Genomic DNA, 17,991 nt, shown 5'->3' on the forward strand with positions numbered 1-17,991 from the left:
CTTTAGAGAGGAGCTCTTCTTCAGTTAACAGTGTCGGCTAACTTCAAAAAATGTTCTCGTTAGTTTCATTCTGTGCTTCTATGAGTCCTTCATATGGTGAAAAAAGCAGGAACAGAATTTCCTGAGAATCCTCAACAAGAGATTAGGGAAACTTAAAAGAAAAAACAGTTTTAGAAATCCTGTTCTTTCTTTAAGTCAACATTAGACTCCTGGAGATTTCTGATCTAGATCAGTGTGTACATCCAGCAACAGCAGGCTTGTACATCAATGATAGTGTGCTGGAGTCAGCAGCTTCCTAAAGTTTCTTCTGGTTTGTAATACAAACACAGGTTTAGTTTCTCCAAGCCTTGGTACTTTTCTAATCTTCAAGTTTGTACTTAACAAGATGATACAGTAACTGTAATTTTTGATACAACTGTATTTAGTCAGTGCTTCAAAAATCCAAAGTGGTGTCAGGAAGCCCAGTTTTGTTTTAAAAGCTTTTTAAAAAACAAACTCGAGGCTAGAATAAAGTGAATACTGATTGCAGATTTGTAGAATTGTTGAATTGTAGATTGTAAGGAAACATGAATTGTCCCAACTGCAGAACAAAGAAAAAATATTGAACGAACGTATAGGAGGAGAAATCCAGAAACCATTACTTCTGCCCAGTAATCCCCAATGCACATATTTGTCAAAAATCCAGTGGTCCTTACTGACAATGTGTTATCTTTTACTTACTGATGTGATGTGTACATTTGTGTGATTGCAAGGCCATATCTTAAATTACCTTTCCTGCCTCTTCTAAGTTTTTTTCAAGTGTTATTCTAGATGGCATAAAAAGCAGTACCACACTTAGGCTAAGCAGAGTTAAAAGCTGATTTCCCCCACCACAGTAAACAGGCTACTCTTAACTCTAAATTTTCTTGAACTGAACACTCATCATCTCTTTTTTTTTTTTTTAGTGGGCAGTTTGCTGTAGTGAAAAAATGCCGTGAGAAAAGCACTGGTCAGCAGTTTGCAGCAAAATTCATCAAGAAAAGGAGAACAAAATCCAGTCGTCGTGGAGTAAGCCGGGAAGATATCGAGCGAGAAGTTGGCATACTGAAAGAGATTCGGCATCCTAATGTGATTACACTTCATGATGTCTATGAGAACAAAACAGATGTCATTCTTATTCTGGAGCTGTAAGTAACTCTAGAGAGCCGTGGACAAGTAGGAGAATATTTATTTCTTTGGTTTTTAAAAACAGACACTCCGAGAATTGCAGTGATTGGATGGAACTTCTTTATCATCCCAAAAGAAAATAGGTAGTAGCCTTAGTAATCCTCCTTCTAAGTCAGTGTTATAGCTTCCTGGTTTCTACACATATTTTTCACTCTGCATGCACTATAAAGTTTTTTTAAAAATAGTATGTTGAAGATTTCTTTTTTCTGTTTCTTACTTTAATCACTGTTGATGTTATGGATCCTGAAGAATAGCCTGGAAATAAATAAACTGATTCAAAAATCGGAACACAGGAAAATGGAGATTTTAAGTGGAGATTAGTTTAGCAAATTTTACTGTGTTTTGTATTGGAGTAAAGTGGTCTCAGTGAATGCTTTCTCTCTTTTTCTAGCCCACACAGAACAGAATTTTCCCAGTTCTCTCTTTTTGAAATGAGAACTGAACTTTCACACTCTTTCATACTGATTTAGTTCCCGATTTTTTCATCCAATGTCACTGCTAATAGATTGAGGTAAATATGTCAGCAGACACTACTTCTGCATTTTTTCAAGTGTGGCTTCCAGTTCCTCAAAGACTGCAATTGCAGGAGTTGAGCATTAGTCACCTGTTAAGAGTTTGTCAGGGCCTGCTGCTGGAATGTGCATATCTTTACACAGATGCTGTGCCTGGCACTTTATTATTGCCATACCTCCTCAGTATCAGTTAACCATGCTTCAAAGTAAGAATGTCGTGCAAGCAGAAGACTTGGTACCAGAATCTTGGGCAGCTCGTGTGTCTTCTTCTTGGTTGTTCATGTGGTTTTTCATATGTAGGTTTTGTGTTCCTGTTTACTAGCTGTGATAAATGGTATTTCCACTTTATAAGGATACTTCAGTGTTGCATGATGTCAGTAACATGTAGATTTACAGTATAGATTTAAAAAGAAAATTGGGAAATAGCTTTTGGAGTTCATTTTTTTCTATGGTCTGTGTATGCATGATACTACTTTGTTATGTTTATGCAAACATATTTTTACAGTTCTAGTCCAGCATGTGATGGTTTATTATAACAGCTGTATTCTGGCTTGGTTTTTTTAGTTCCCATTGTATACACTTGCGTTAGTTTGCCAAATTTGGATAATTTAAAGAAGTATTTTTTTACAAACTAAATTATCATCCTGTATGAAGTAAAAATTCCTTATATTCATACTGTTTCTGGGTTTTGTTCAGAATTCTTTGAAGTGTGATATGCATACGCAGCAAAATTAGTGTGATGCTTCTTCCTCTCCCCCTCACTTGATACTGACTCTCGTGTTCTCTTGCTCTATAACCTTGCTGTCAGAGTATTGTTGCTTCTGCAGCTCCTTCTGCTCTGAAATCTGTCCAGATGAGATCAGGCCAGTGTCTGTACTGGAAAGCTGTGAGGGAGACTTGGTAGTCATGGCAGTAGTAGGAGGAGTGGGACTGCTCCACCCCCACTTTGCACATGGAGTGGGAGCTCTTTTGGCAGCAAGGTTGCTCTGTGTGTGTCAGTGTGTACCCACTACTGTCCATTGAGCAGAACAGTGACAGTCTGCACATTTCATAAGCTTGATTGCATGAAGTTCAGCAAACTATTTGCGTTGCAATTTAGGTAATTGTTTTGCGAGGTGAGCAATCCCTATGAAGTTTCAGTCGGAGATTTTTTTTTTCCTTTCACTTTTCAAAACTGCTTTGGGAGTCTTTCAAGTTGAAGAAGTGCTATTTTGGATATCACAAAGGTAATGCATTTATTTATTTTGCCAGTCAAAGAGGAAAAGATGACGTTAGCAGTCCTTTTGTAAACTTGAATATGCTAACTGCTACAAAGTTTTGTAGTTCTCAAAATAACCGTGATGTTACATAAAGCTATTGAAAAGACAGGATTGTCATTTTAATCGCATGCTTAGACATTAAATATGTAATCCTTTTTCTCTAACACTCTAATATTCACATTTTGCCTAGGGACCTACTCTTTGGAAGTCTTTGTTCTTACAGAACAATTTCATACGAACAGAAATAAAGCTGAAATCTCATTAAATAACCTGTGTCGCTATCTCAGAACCAACCCTAAGTGTTCATTTTCCATTCTGATCAGAACATAGTATATTTCCTGCCACTTGAGTTCTTTTCTGACTACAATTATGAGGCAGTATACCACACAGAGACACAATTTTGTGTAACTGAGCAACTGCAGTTGATCTTTTGTTGCCATATGTCAACACACACAGTCCCAGGGCAACAGGGTCTGTGGCTGTTCACTAGTGATTTTTATTTTCTGCTTGAGCAAGAGGTTTGTTATATTGCATACAGCCCCCTAAACATTTTTCTGTCTTACTAATTGGCAATTTCTCAGAGGTGAGCGATTAATTGGACAAGGGGAAATGGCATCAAACAAAGATGGTAGACTCAGATTGAATATTAATAGGAAATTCTTAACTGTGAGGGTGGTGAGGCACTGGAACAGGTTGCCCAGAGAAGTTCTGGATCTCCATTCCTAGAAGTGCTCAAGGCCAGGTTGAATGGGGCTCTGAGCATCTTGGTCTAGTGGAAGGTGACCCTGCCTGTGGCAGGGAAGTTGGAATTTGATGATCTTTACAGTCCCTTCCAACACAAACCATTTTCTGATTCTATTCAAGGTCGTGATTTATATGCAGGAGTATGTGGGCAGTTGGTTAATTATTGCAGTGGCCAAGTAGGTCCTCACAGCACTGAATACAAAACAGAGCTACTTTATCCACTTAGGTGTTGGGAAGATTTTCAATTACCTTATATCAGGAAACTGATTTACCAAAAGAAACCAAGTTCTATGAAACATTTTATTACATACAAACTGGAAGCGACTGTCTTTTCCTCACCTAACTTAAAACCTAATAGATTTCTTTATTTTTGCTCTTATCACACAAATAATTGAATTTGTCAGAGTTTCATAGTACTTTTTTCTATCCAGCTGCAGCAATTAGAGTCTGCTATATGTTAGCAGTACTAAGCTGTTTCTAGTGAGCTCTGCTGAAGCTATCATTTTTTCAGACTTCACAGACTAGAAAGCACAGATGTCTCTGCACAGTGATAATTATTTTCTTTCCTCAAGCATGTTTTTTACCCACTTGGTTCCCCTTTTTCTGGCCTTGGATGCATAATTTCTCTCTTCCATTTTATTTTCTCTTCCACTTTATTATGTCTTTATTTAGACTGTAGATGTAAAATGTAAAATACTCAGTCTGTGGTTCTTTGTGGAGCCTTGGATATGGTTTCTTGCTGCAACACAAAAAACAAATATTTTCATCCTATATTGTATAGTAATTAGTTAAAATTCACCAAAGCAATGAAGATCTTCTCACTTTTTAAAATGGTTTGACAGCAGTATCTGACTCCTTTTATTTGGAAGCTGTGGATGGAGTTAGGTATTCATACTTTCTCTGCAAAAAACATAACTTCATTTCTGAATTTGAGATCTTAATTTAAGTGGTTAGCCCTTGTGATGTGGTTCTGAGTGATGATTATCTGTTTTATAAATTTTTTAAAAATAGAAAGCTTTGAAAGTGTTAGAAGCATATGTGCATTAAGTACTAGGATTTATGCTTCATTTGAAAGCATAAACTTTCTTTTAAATTTAGTCCTGTGCATGACACTGTCTCTGAGTTTCTATTTTGTTGGTAACTTCATGTTAAAACATGAAAACAGAACAGTGCAAGGAGAGTGAACATCAAAACAGAACAGTACAAGGAGAATGAAAATTTTAACAATTTAATTAGTTGATCATTGAAGAGTAAATAAGAACAAATAACAGCAAACTCTTTAAATTCCTATTCTATCTTCTGGGGCTTTAATTTAACTTTTTAGAGTTATGCTCAGGAAGAGAGTTATAGCCTGTCTTACAGAGAAGCTTGAAGTCTTTGTGGGATTTCTTTAATTTTTAGGTTTTCTGATAGAAATACCTCTAAGACTTTTATTAATTTTACCTATAAGTAAATTAGAAAGTTATTCTCCTGTGGCTTTACACTGAAATTTAAGAGAAGGATTAAATATTTGGTGCTTCTGGGATGTAACAGGCAGTCAGCAAACCCTGTGAAACTAATTTGTAGATCTTGTGCTGCCTTTGTATTTCAAAATCCTAAATCCCAGGCCCACGTATAGATGCACAGAGAATATGTAGACGGGCTAGAAGAAAAGCTTGGCAGGGCTGACAGGACATGCTGTAGAGCTGGTGTAACTCTGCCACACAGTCAGCACGTCTCAAAGGGAGAATTGGTTTCTGCAGTCACTGAGAAAAATCATTGCCCCTTTTGTTTGCTAAACCTGAATCCTCATAAATTTGAATGTTGTAGGTGAGATCAAAATACTAAGACACTCTGCTGGGGCAAGGTAACCAGCTGCTCTATCCAGACTCTGGGCTCTTCAGGAACTTTAGTTATAAAAACCTAAATACCAGTGGTGTTTGAGTGCAGAAAAGATTCACAGGAGTGTTCAGGCCCCCTTCCCCCCTTTTCCCCCCTCTAAATGGGATTTTAACTCCTTAAATTAGAGTCCAGGTTTTGGTGCGTGTGTTCTGGCTGGCTGTTGAGGTCAATGCTTCTTGTTCAGTATAACTGAAGAATTTAGGCACACTAAAGAGAGGATTTCATGACACCTGATGTCTCTAATAGAAGCTGGACAAATGAAAATGGAAAGGCTGGTGATGCTGGAACATGTCTTCATTTTTCTGGTAGCTAAATAATGAAAAATTGAAGTGCAGTGTTGTTCAGCCAGTAGGTAACTTAATGAGCTAGCAGCCCTGTTCTGCTGTTTCAAAGTGTTTGGTACATTTTGTGCTTCTGAGGTGTGGGTTGGTAACTGCACAATTCATAAAGGCAGTGAAATGAAGTGGATGCAAACCCCCTTATTCTTACAAAAAACAGAAGTAATAATATATGAATCTAGTCTTGGGCTGATAACTGCATGGTTGGCTGTCATACAAGGCATATTTGACCACAGAATCCTTAGGGAAAACATTTTTTTTACAAGTTGACAGAAGAAATGTTTGGACTAGAAAAGAATTCAGATAATTTATCAAATTGCATCTGTTTTAAAACTGGAATGGATTGATGGCGTGCATCTTTAACTTAGTTTATGTTGTTTTGAAATGTAGAGGAAGATAAATGTTTCTTCAAGGGATGTGGGCGTAGATTTTAGGGTTCATTTGTAGATTTTTAAATTCATTAGAAATACTTAGATAATCATTAATTATCATTTAGGTGCTATTACATAATAAGCACTGAGATCATAGCATATGACTGAGTCATTACGAGGTGACCATGCTGACTTTGAAGGTTAATTGATTCTGAGTTCCCTGAGTAGGTTCCCATAATGACTTCCTCTGAGATCTGGTGATAGTTCTGTTTCGTAGCTAAGAAAGCCTGGCAACTTGCAAAAGCACTATCCAGAAATCCTTTTTCCATGGGTGTGATGTATTTTATTTCCCAGAGGGAGGTGTGTGGGTTGCAATCACATCTGTCAACCTTCCTTTGGGAAGGCTGGGAAATGCTTTTACCACTATTGCATTTTATAAAAAAGAATGCAGTCAGCTGAAAGCTTTAATTTACTTCTCTCATTTCAGGAAAGCTAGTATTTCTGCCTAGAAGTATTAGTGGAATAGCACATACCAGCTTTGCTCTTAGTGAAAATGTTTATACAAAACACTTCTAAAAACATGTGCTCTGCTACTTTAAAACAATAAAAAGGTCATGTTATAATGATAAAAGAGGTTTACTCAGCCCTTATGACTTTCTATGTTATAACATGGTTAATAATACATTAGAATTAGGTGGAATTAAGATGTGACTTTGGAATTTAAGATGCACTTTTGACTTTAAAAGTGCAAATTCTTTTTTTATTGAGCATGATATTTGAACAACATATTAGGACTGCAAAATTATGACTTAATTTAAATGTAAACAGAAAGGTTTTATACAGGAACATTAATGAATTAATGCTGTAGAGGAAAACAGTATGTGAAGGTGAACATGGAGGCTTTGCAGCCATAAAGGAATTTAGCTGTGAGTTGACTTGTAATGAAGTTTCTCTGTTAATTTGAATGGGTATAGATTGCTGTTCATACTTTTTCTTACTAGCATTTTGGCAGTTAGAGTTGTTTTCGGGCACAGAATAACTGATCAGGAAGCTGTCTGGTAATTCCTACCAGCAAACAGAGGAACTGAAAGCTCTGTGCTTCCTGGGGGTACCAGGTAGACATACTTCAAAGTCCTCTACAGGAAGATGCACTAGTGCTTGGTGAACCTCTTGCTTCCACTCCCTTCAGGAAGCATCTTTATCCAGTTGGTGGTTGGGGGCAGCAATCTTTCAGATGTTAGTTGTGTGGGCCCCTCTGTAGAGGCCCAAAGACAGGCTGGGAGCAAATTTGCATGGCTTGGGAAACCCATGGAATAGTTTGGTTTCAGTCCGATTTCAGCAGTGTTTGTGCATCACCATCCCCCGTGCTAATTTAGAAACAAGGGCCCATTGTAATGGAGGTGGAAATAGTGTACTTCTTGGTAGAAGATGATGTTCAAAAAGACCAGTCAAAAGGGCTGATGTATGGAGCTACCCTTGCCATCTTGTTTAGATTGACACTGCCTGAGGTGGGATATCTACGTTGGTGCAGTGGGGGCCTCTCCTTGCCTGCTGACCCTGCTTGTGAAGGTGACTCTGGTTCACTAAAATGCGCAGTGTTTATGTATTGTGGGACTCTGTTACACCGGCTGAGGCACAGGACTAAACTTGACAGTGCAACAGCATTTTAGGAGGCTTTTGAAGGCTGCAGTAGCTTACACAGCCAGTGTCTTTACTGGCTTCTTCTAATCCATTTCTTCATCTGTATGAATATCTGGAAGTCTAGTCAAAGACATCTAGTTATTTTACATCCGTAAGCCAATTAGAAAATCTATGAAACCTGGCTCTGCTGATAAATCTGAGGACATTGTAATTCAGTCAATTAACTGTGGAAGTCAAACTTGTAAGGTTTGTTGAGTGTGGATCTGTATTAACCCTCCATGACTCACTTGAAGATTGCCTTGCAGTGATACCGTGGGTTTTTGTACGCCCATGGGAGTACAGCTTAATATCAGATCTTCCTGAGTCAGCAAAAGGGTAAGGAATAAACAGTCTCCTGACAAGCATGAAGAGGGAGCTGGAAAACACAGCCCCCCCATGGGGAAATTGGTCACTGCCTTGCACGTGTGAGAGGGCCTCCCTTCAAGGTTGCCTGGTGCAGAGGGACCTTTCTGGGAAGCCAGGCATTTCAGAGCTTCCAGGTGAAGTTCTTATGCATGCTAGTATAACATTTTATTCATCATTGCTGTAAAAACCCTTTTCTCTCATGCTTTATGTTCCTACCATAAGTAAGCAGCAGGAGATGGGTACAGTGCTTGCCAGCTATGGCAGCGCCCCAAGCTTCTGGAGCTCGCCCCCGCATCCGAGGAGTTACCAGCAGGAGAGATCACAGTGGCCCCCTCTCTGAGGTGAACCCATGCAGGATCTCCTCCTAGACATCAAGAGTGAGATGTGTAGCATGAGGGGGCACACCAAAGTCCCACAGACCAGAGGTACAGCTGCTCCTGGAACAACACTTTGAGTGCGTTACAGCTCGTCCCTCCTCACTCGCCTACTCGTTCAGCAAGGGCTGCCAAGTCACTTAGGGTAACAGTACTTAAGCATCAAGCAAGCACACAACAGATTGGAAAAATCTACCGCTTTTGCTAATAAACTTTCAGTTTTAAAAAAGAAAAAAAAAAACATTTCAAGCCTTTTACCTTCTCTGCCCCCAAGTTTTAAGATTTGCAACCACTAGGTATATTACCTGTGAAATACAGATAGCGTTTTACTGCACACAATTATAAGGCTTATGATGTGCATCAAAGAAATGTCACTACAATTAACTGTGGTAAAGACAAAAGAATGATATTCAGTAGTACAGAATCAGAATAATTGCAGATAAGGAGAAACTGAAGAGTCTCTTACAAATGCAGATATCTCAAAAAGTTGCAAACTTTAGGAATTAAATCTTTTCTTTGGGCTCTGTAAGGAATGTGTATAATCATAGTGATAATCATAGATGACTATTAAGTTTCACTGACTGTATATCTTTAAAATGCCAACAGGAGTAAGAGCAAGCTTTTACCAGCCATGAAGCATAACACTACCTGTGTGACACTGTCACAGTCCTTTTAAGACTGCAGGGTGGACAGCACAGTGCTTGGAGAGGGCATTGCTGCAAATGCCTGCCTGAATACTTCTCTCATATTTATGATGGCTGATGAACGATTTAGGCACCAGCAGGAGCTTTTGCTATTTTGCAGGGTTTCCAGCTGCTTGAAAAGTGGGACCAGATGCAGTCTTTTTGTGCAGTCTTACAAGCTGTTCCTCAGCTTCTCTGGTTCCCCAGACTGTGTGATATCTAGCCCAGTGCCAAACCATGCTGGGTGCACACAGGTGAGGGGTTTTGCCGTGGCTGCTGCCACAGCTGCCCAAGGCTGGGGCAGTAGCCACAGTGAGTCTGCCTGCTCCATGTGACAAAGCTGTGCTCCAGTGTGCAGCCACTCAACAGCTGCAGCCAACATCCACTTGTAAACATGCAGAAGCTAGCTTCACGTGATGCTAAGGCCTTTAGCCCAAAAATTGGAAATTAATTAATCGTTCAGTCCAGTGCTGCAGAGATACAGATGTTAGCCTGAAAACATTTTCTTTTTTTTTCAGTCAGAGGTAAACAATGAGAGAATATGCGTGTGTCTATTTGGAAGATGCTTCTGACCAGTCTCTGTAAAATGACAAGTTGGATTTAATCAGTAGGAATTCCATTTTAATGTCTCTACAACAACAAAAAATCATTGAAATGACCTCTCATCCTTACAGTCTATAATTCTTATATTTTAATGGCACTTTGTTTCAATAATTGCTATCATGCAGAAAATATTACAACACAAATAATACCCGAAACAATACTCTCATTATTGTCTAGGCAGCTCAATGAAAGCTCCAAGAACTCATTAAAATACAATTTTCATGCAATTTGCATTACAATAATGCAGATTAAGTCTCTTTAAAAGTAGACATGATAAAGAAGTCAAATGTATTTCCAGAAATTTGCCCAAACTGTTTACCTATAGTTACATGTTAATCACCACCTCATGTTTCATAATCAGAGCTTTAAATCATGAACAGATTATTTTCTTTCCCTGCAGAAAAGCAATAAAAATTAGGGTGCACTTTCCAAATTTGTTTTAATATCATTACAATTAAAAACACAGATGGTATTATGAGCATTTTTGCAATCACTGAGATTTTCTAAGTAATACCCCTGCTTTCACAGATAGGAAAAGTAGTTTGCCCCAGTGAGCAGTCATTTGTCCTTCAGCTGAAACGTGTTTGTCTGTTATTTGGGAATAGCTGTAGTTCCATCACTTCAGTTTCCCATCACTTCAGTGTCTCTTTATGCTGTTGACTCAGTCAAGAGCTGCTTGACTGAGTCAACAGAAGAGAAGAGGGTCAACTTCTCTTTATTCCTCTCTCTCTCTCAAATGCAAAAATCCAGATGTGCTCATGTACCCTCTCTTACCTTTTTCTTTCTGCTGTGGGGCTAAACCACTTGCTGGAAACAGTCTTAAGGGTGTTTCATTGTAGAAAAGGTATTGTGATGTTAGAGTGCAAATACAATGTAGGTGCTGCATGTAATACAGTATTTCAAAACTAGAATCTATTTTCAAAGAGTTGGATGTTCTGGGGAGTTTAGAAACTAAATGGTAGAACAGCTGCCAATAAATATTTCAAAATAAGCTTTATTTTTTTTATTTTTCAGTGAGGGTGTTGAAATCTCATGTTGTACTGCCAATGAGCCAATTTATGTTTTGTTTTCTATATAATGTAATGTCCCATTATGTTAGTATGTTTTGAGTCTCATTTCTTCATATTTAATTTCATTCTTTTAAATGTGTATACAGAGAGTAGGAGGCTTTTACTTCATTTAAGTTTAAATACTGTTAGCCATGTTTGTTTGGGTTTCTAAACTCTTCTTGTCTGAAAGTAAGACTTTTTACTGTATTCTTTTCAGGGGGAGGGAATTACTAACTCTTTTGGGTATTGAATTAAGTAATTTTCATCATTTTTTCTGATATTTGAAACATTTAAAGCATCTGGATCCTTTTCAAGGCTTCAGGGTTTGAGGACAGCTATACTAGAAGGAAGCCCCCAGTTAAAACAAGCATGTCAATAACTCTGCTTCTGCTCTCCAAGTGTTGCAGGTGGGGAGCTCTTCGACTTCTTAGCTGAAAAAGAATCTCTCACGGAGGAGGAAGCCACAGAATTTCTCAAACAGATACTTAATGGTGTTCAGTATCTCCACTCTCTGCAAATTGCCCACTTTGATCTTAAGGTGTGTTGAGCAGATAAAAACTTCAACAACTGTAAGCAACATCCAATAAAGCCCTTTGTAATTCTAGCCACAAATCAGCCATCATGCAGATCTTGGCCACAGTTTTGTTTTGCTAGCTTATGTAGACAGGGGAAAGCTCAGCCATTGGAAAAAAGTTACTGAACTGTAAATAGTTCCCATCTGTAAGATTCTTCAGTGGAAATGGCACCTTCTGACAAAATTAAACCATTCTGAGAAAACAAACCTGAAATAAAAATTAGGACTATGTTGTTTTTTTTTAATGTGAGTGGGATCTGGGTGAAACATTCTGACCTAGATGCCTTCTTCAACTGGGTTTGAAAATGTTCATAGCCCTCCAGCATCAACATGAAATCCTAATTTCCTGTAGTTAACTTATGTTAGCTATATGTTAGCTTTGTTAGACCATAAAGATTTTTCTGCCTAAAACACGGTTCAAGTGTCTGAGTGTCCACAGTTTGTGCCTCACCATGTAATCTCTCTTTCTCTCCCCCTTCCGCCTTCTCAAAGCCTGAAAACATAATGTTGTTGGACAGGAATGTACCAAAGCCTCGAATCAAGATTATTGACTTTGGTTTAGCACACAAAATTGACTTTGGAAATGAATTCAAAAATATCTTCGGAACACCAGAGTTTGTTGGTGAGAAAAATGTTGTTTCTTCAAACTATTCTTTTTCAGTCTGTGAAACAGTATTTGTGGCTTAGCTTGGCTGATTTACAGGTTATGAAATTTGTGTGTAATTCGTGACATTTTGAAATTTAAATAAGCAATTTATAGCATTTGATTTCAAATTGACTTGCATTAAGGTGTTTTAATCTATCAGCATCTTAGCTTATTATCTGTGACATACATGGACTCAGAGTGAGACTTATACCTGTTCTTTGCCTAGGTACTTATCTTGCTGCTTTTTCCTTTAGCTCCTGAAATAGTAAATTATGAGCCTCTTGGTCTTGAAGCAGATATGTGGTAAGTTATTGGATCTTACTTGAAATAAATCTCTCATGATTATGCTTATGTTCTAACCTTTTTTTTTCTCTCCTCTCTCTCTTTCCATCTATTTTTCTCTCCTCTCCCTCATCCTTTTTTGTTTGTTTTCCCTTCAATCCAGGAGCATTGGTGTAATAACTTATATTCTGTAAGTACCAAAATCTATGGGTGTTTCTTGCAAATGCTGTTGTTTTTTAATTCTCATTCTATCCTCTGGGGTGTTGGTGGTGTCTGTACAAATCAAACCATTCTGATTGCACATCATGATTCAAGTTGTATGATCTTAAAAGCAATAGTATAATTATTGAAGGAATTGCCATTAATCAACATTGAGCTAGCATGGGAAACTGTCTCAAATATGTAGGTGGCTTTCCTACAGCTATATCTTAACAGTATTCTTTGAAATTGCAGCAAATGTTTTGCCCTGCTACATCACATCTTCATGAAAGTAGATTTGCAGCCTTAAAATGGAAAAGAAAAATGTTTTTTACTGTTTTTTGATCTCAGAGGGTTGAAGCAGCAGTGTTACAACAGGAAATGAGAGGAATGTTCTGTCTTTCTTGCAGTCTAAGTGGTGCATCTCCATTTCTTGGAGAAACCAAACAGGAAACATTGGCAAATGTGTCTGCAGTGAATTACGAATTTGAGGAAGAATTCTTCAGTAATACCAGTGCCCTTGCTAAAGACTTTATACGAAGACTTCTAGTCAAAGATCCAAAGTGAGTTGTTTTTCCTCTTTGTGTCATTTACATCTCAAGTATTTAAAATTACATGATATTTGGTGATAATTGTTTAATAAACATAAAACAATACACATTTTATTAATATCTGAAACAGTTATTCTCTTAACAGTTATTCTCTTATTCTCTTAAAGGAAGAGAATGACTATTCAAGACAGTTTGCTGCATCCTTGGATCAAGGTTAGCATGCCATTCATTCTCTGTTGTCCTGTTTTTAATCATTTTTCATTTCATGCTTTTCAAGTTCTTTAACATGGAGTATTGTCATAATTTTCTAATATAACTTACTGTTTTGAAAATTTGTCTGTATGAAAGCTAACACATGCAAAATAGGGCTGCATTAATATAGGCTCTAATGTGAGTTAGCAGTAGGGAATTAGCCCCCTATGGGAATTAAACTCATGGTCAGACAGAGAAGAGAATCTTCAGAGAGCATTGCACTGACAAACATGCAGTCTCTCAGTCCAGTCCAATTCACACTAATTTTTCTTCTTCTAATGCCCTGTTTTAGACTGGGGAAAAAAACAGTGATCTCTCTTCTGTCCTTCTCCTTTAGACTGAAGAGAGCAGTTGATGTGGTGGTCCACTTCCTTCTTCAGTGTTTCAGTGTTTGGTTTGGATTGAGCTGTTGTGAAGCTGCTAGCTTGAGAGGGAGAAAATGGCACCTGTTATTCTTAATGTGTGTAGTACTCCCTGGCAGTCAATTTTTTAAATTCTGTATCACATTGTGATTGTGAGTAGCAAACCCATTCGGTGCCATTGATTTCCCAGGATATGGGGATGCAAAGTGGGTATTTGATCCCACTCCACTTCCCAGAGAATCAGTTAGCAGAATATTTATCTGTGCCACAACTGCTCCAGTTCACAGTATAATATCCAAGGCAGGCATTTCTACAGCAATGTGCCAAACTACAAATTTGACCATGCTTTGCTGACTTTTTGCTGAGGTAATCTGAAATAGTTGGTATGTGTGGAACATATTGTCATGATATTTTAAACCACTAAAGCAACTATTGTGCAAGTTGGTCTGTGTTGGACCAAGTTACAACCAAGAGACAGGTTGTTTTGTACCCTATTACTTTGCTTTATAACTTAACTTTCCAGGCATTTGATTCCCACTCCACTGTTCATATCCTTTTCTCCCCTTTCCCACCACTATCTTTACCTGCATTTCCATGGCAGGGAAGTTTGAAGCTAGTTCCCTTCCAACCCAAGCCTTTCCATTATTCCAAGATACATATATATCTATTTCTCTGTAAAAATTACTTCAAGGATGGATCATAAAATGCAAAATTTGGTGTACTCCACTAGTCACTGGTGTTTAGTATCAGCCCATGAAAAATTTGAAAGTATGCAGGCTTAGAGCTTGCTGTACTGGTAGGTGAGATGTGATTTTGTTTGGGAAGAGGGTAATTTTCCCAGCAGCACCCAGGTGATTACACTGAGCCTGTAACAAAGATTGACTGCATTTAAAATCAGTCAGGAAATCTTCTCAGAAGACAGGATTTATCTTGGAAATCAAATGCCTCTATCAGAGAGGGAGGTGAAGGACAAGGCTGAATGTTCTGGTGTTTGAAGGGGGTTTTTTTGTTTAAAATGAAAAAACGCATTTTAGTATTGCATTTTTAGGTCTGGATTTCCCTTACAGCATTTTCTTAAGAAATTCCATCTATATGCCAGACTAGACTCTGAATATTAAAATTATGTGTTTACAATTACTTCATTATTACAGTAGGATTGGACTACATTATAATGTAAGTGAAAGTCATCACTGAGGGACTGAGCCTTACATGCAGAAATGATGGAACTTTTTAGAACAGCTTTATTTTTCTTTTGCTCACAGCCAAAAGACACTCAGCAAGCACTCAGTAGAAAAGCTTCTGCAGTGAATATGGAGAAATTCAAGAAGTTTGCAGCACGACGAAAATGGAAAGTAAGTCTTTCAACAGAATATCAAAATGCTGGTGACATACAAATGCACTAGCATTGACTGTTCCAGTGAAAGGTCAGCACATTTAAGAATGGAAAAGAAGGAAGAAGAAACATTCTTCTGTCACTGGGAATAAATTAAGTGCTTGATAATGGTAGTATGGGAGAAGACTTCTTTGTTAATGATCTACATACAAACGCTTGTGTGTGTGGATTGTTTGCTTTGTGCTTCTGATGGATTATAAATAACAAAACTTCAAGTTTCAAATCCAACATAAAGAGCAAATGGGGTGTTGAAGTCAAACTTCAGTTTGTTTTGCTAAGTCCTTTAAAGTCTTTGCAGTAGCATCCTATCATAATTTTCTACATTTCTTACATATAGCTTTTTTTTTCTTATTTTTACAAAGCAATCAGTGCGCTTAATATCCTTGTGCCAAAGATTATCAAGATCTTTCTTGTCCAGAAGTAGCATGAGTGTCGCTAGAAGTGATGATACTCTGGTAAGTGTGTTCTTATATATTTAGAATGCTAAGTAACAGAAATATTAGGCTCTTGAAAATTTGCATAATTAACTAATCTCATAAGTACGAAGGAATAGATTGTCAGGCTACAAAGGTCAGTAATCCTTTGTTTGATCTTCTGCATCTTGAGACCTTGAAATTTATCTTACCATGTTGAGGCTGATACCAATTCATTTCTTGGTTTTGAAGTTTGATTCATGAGGATTTTTTTTGTACTGTAACAATTATGTGGTGAAAAAGTGTCATCTGAATTTTACTCAGCATTTACATCATCACTGTGTAGACTAATATAATAATATTCCTTATATTCCTTTTTTTTCCACCGAATATTCAAAATCACTGAGACCGTTTTAAATCCAATGAATGCTAGACAGCAGTATCACAACAAGCAGTTATTTAAGGAGGAAACTTTAGAGTTGGCCAGTATTCAGTTTGTGGTATTAGATATGACTAGAGTTGAGTAGTTAGGAGCAATTGCTGTATGTTTTGTAATTACAAATCCTTGTAAATCCAAAAGCATTCTTCTTAGCTTACTCTACAAGTTTTAATACACACTTCACAAATCCCCTGTGATCAGCAAGGAATGTGTGTTAATATGTTTAGAGCTGGGGAATATCATCTTTTCTGTGCATTAATAGGATGAAGCTTCCAAAATTCTGCAAAGCCTTTTTCATGCATACTGTCTTCTCCATGTCCCTCCTGTGCGACTCCATGCTCAAGTTTCCACTTTTTCTCCTCTTATCATTTGGCTTCTGAACTCTTTGTTCTCCTCTTTCTCTGCTTTCCCTGCCCACTGCCCCCCCACCTCAGCTATCTCTATGCTTTTTAACACTGGATATGCATTTCACACCTGTGTTCCAGCAGAAAGGATTTATAGCCCAAAGTTAGTGTCCTAAAAAATCTGAAACCTCAGGAGAGAGGAGGTAAGAGCAATCCAGATAATGGCCTCTGTGAATTTCAGCTCTTTGAAATTCTAGTGTGGAGGAGAAAAAGTTACACTGGTAGAGGTATCTAGGCTTATTTCTTAGGTTCTAGATTTTTAACTGATCCATTTGAATAGATGAAAGCTTGGACCAAAGCACCTCTCCTGTGGATGGCACGAAACCTGATTCTTCAGTTGGTACTCATGCACCTCTTGGGTTTCTTAATCACCACATGTATGCATAGAATAATTTCATTTTATGCAAGTATTGCTTCTATTGAAATCTATAATCTACTTTTCCTATGAGCAAAAAAAATACACTTAATAAAAGAAATCTGTGTGGAATCTCAGTGAGTAACAGGTTTGTGTGTGAAGAAGAGGGAAGCATATTTTACTAGAAAACGTGTGGGGCGATTTGGTGTGGGTTTTCAAATAACATGCATATATGCTAGCCATATGCTTAATGAAAGATTACAACTTGCAGCTGAAGCAGTCTTTTACAAAAAGTATTTCAAAAAATTTAGGGTTTAGTAGTTTTTTATGTCTTGGCAGCTGCTTAGATATGGATATTTTTCTTAAAGCTAACAATTTTTCTTCTTCCACCCTTAATTGCAAGGATGAGGAAGATTCTTTTGTGATGAAAGCTATTATTCATGCCATCAATGATGACAATGTTCCTGGATTACAGCACCTTCTGGGATCTCTGACAAATTACGATGTCAATCAACCCAACAAGGTAGTGTGGGTCTGTTTTGAGGTGTGAGGTGTGTGGGGGCTAGCTACCACCCTGTTGAATAGAGCAGTGTGGTTGTAAAATAGAAATGTAACACCTGAAATGAAAAGGCAAGGGAATGGGAAAAAATTATGCCTTTTTTCTAGGAGAAATTTTCATGTGCTTTGTGTTCAGTCTTCTCAAGATACATTAAAATGGAGCCCAAAATGGGATTTTTTTGCCTAGGTATTTCAAAAGTATAACTCAAATCTATGGTCAGGAACTGTGGTGTATCAAATATCAGCCTTCACTCTTGGTTGCAGTTGCTGTTTCCTGTGGCCGGTGAAGATGGCAGAATACCTAAGAATAACCAGACTGCTAAAACTGACTTTGCAAAGCATTGCTAGAAACAGAAGTTGCAAACTGCAGAAGTGGGTTATGTGAACATGTTAGATGGCAGTGTTCATTTTCAGTAATGATACTGCTTGTCCACTACAGTATTTCAATGCATCAGCAACATCTAGGAAAGTGAAATGGGACTGGGCATTAAAACAAAA

General features: G+C 37.8%; 1 protein-coding gene across 3 annotated transcripts in view; it reads left to right on the forward strand.

Moving 5' to 3' along the window:
• DAPK1 (death associated protein kinase 1) overlaps window positions 1–17,991 on the forward strand; it is an 82,762-nt gene that overhangs the window by 40,407 nt on the left and 24,364 nt on the right. The window contains exons 3-12 of one of the 3 annotated variants that reach the window (XM_063421915.1): window positions 945–1,166; window positions 11,466–11,604; window positions 12,133–12,262; window positions 12,541–12,589; window positions 12,732–12,758; window positions 13,177–13,329; window positions 13,485–13,530; window positions 15,194–15,283; window positions 15,687–15,779; window positions 17,339–17,458. In XM_063421915.1, coding sequence (XP_063277985.1) covers window positions 945–1,166; window positions 11,466–11,604; window positions 12,133–12,262; window positions 12,541–12,589; window positions 12,732–12,758; window positions 13,177–13,329; window positions 13,485–13,530; window positions 15,194–15,283; window positions 15,687–15,779; window positions 17,339–17,458 — 1,069 coding nt within the window. Of the gene's footprint in view, window positions 1–944; window positions 1,167–11,465; window positions 11,605–12,132; window positions 12,263–12,512; window positions 12,590–12,731; window positions 12,759–13,176; window positions 13,330–13,484; window positions 13,531–15,193; window positions 15,284–15,686; window positions 15,780–17,338; window positions 17,459–17,991 lie in introns of those variants that run through there. The other 2 variants (XM_063421916.1, XM_063421917.1) reach the window with 2 other exon arrangements.

The sequence above is a fragment of the Prinia subflava genome, chromosome Z (assembly GCF_021018805.1).
Source record: "Prinia subflava isolate CZ2003 ecotype Zambia chromosome Z, Cam_Psub_1.2, whole genome shotgun sequence".
Taxonomy (NCBI): Eukaryota; Metazoa; Chordata; class Aves; order Passeriformes; family Cisticolidae; genus Prinia; species Prinia subflava.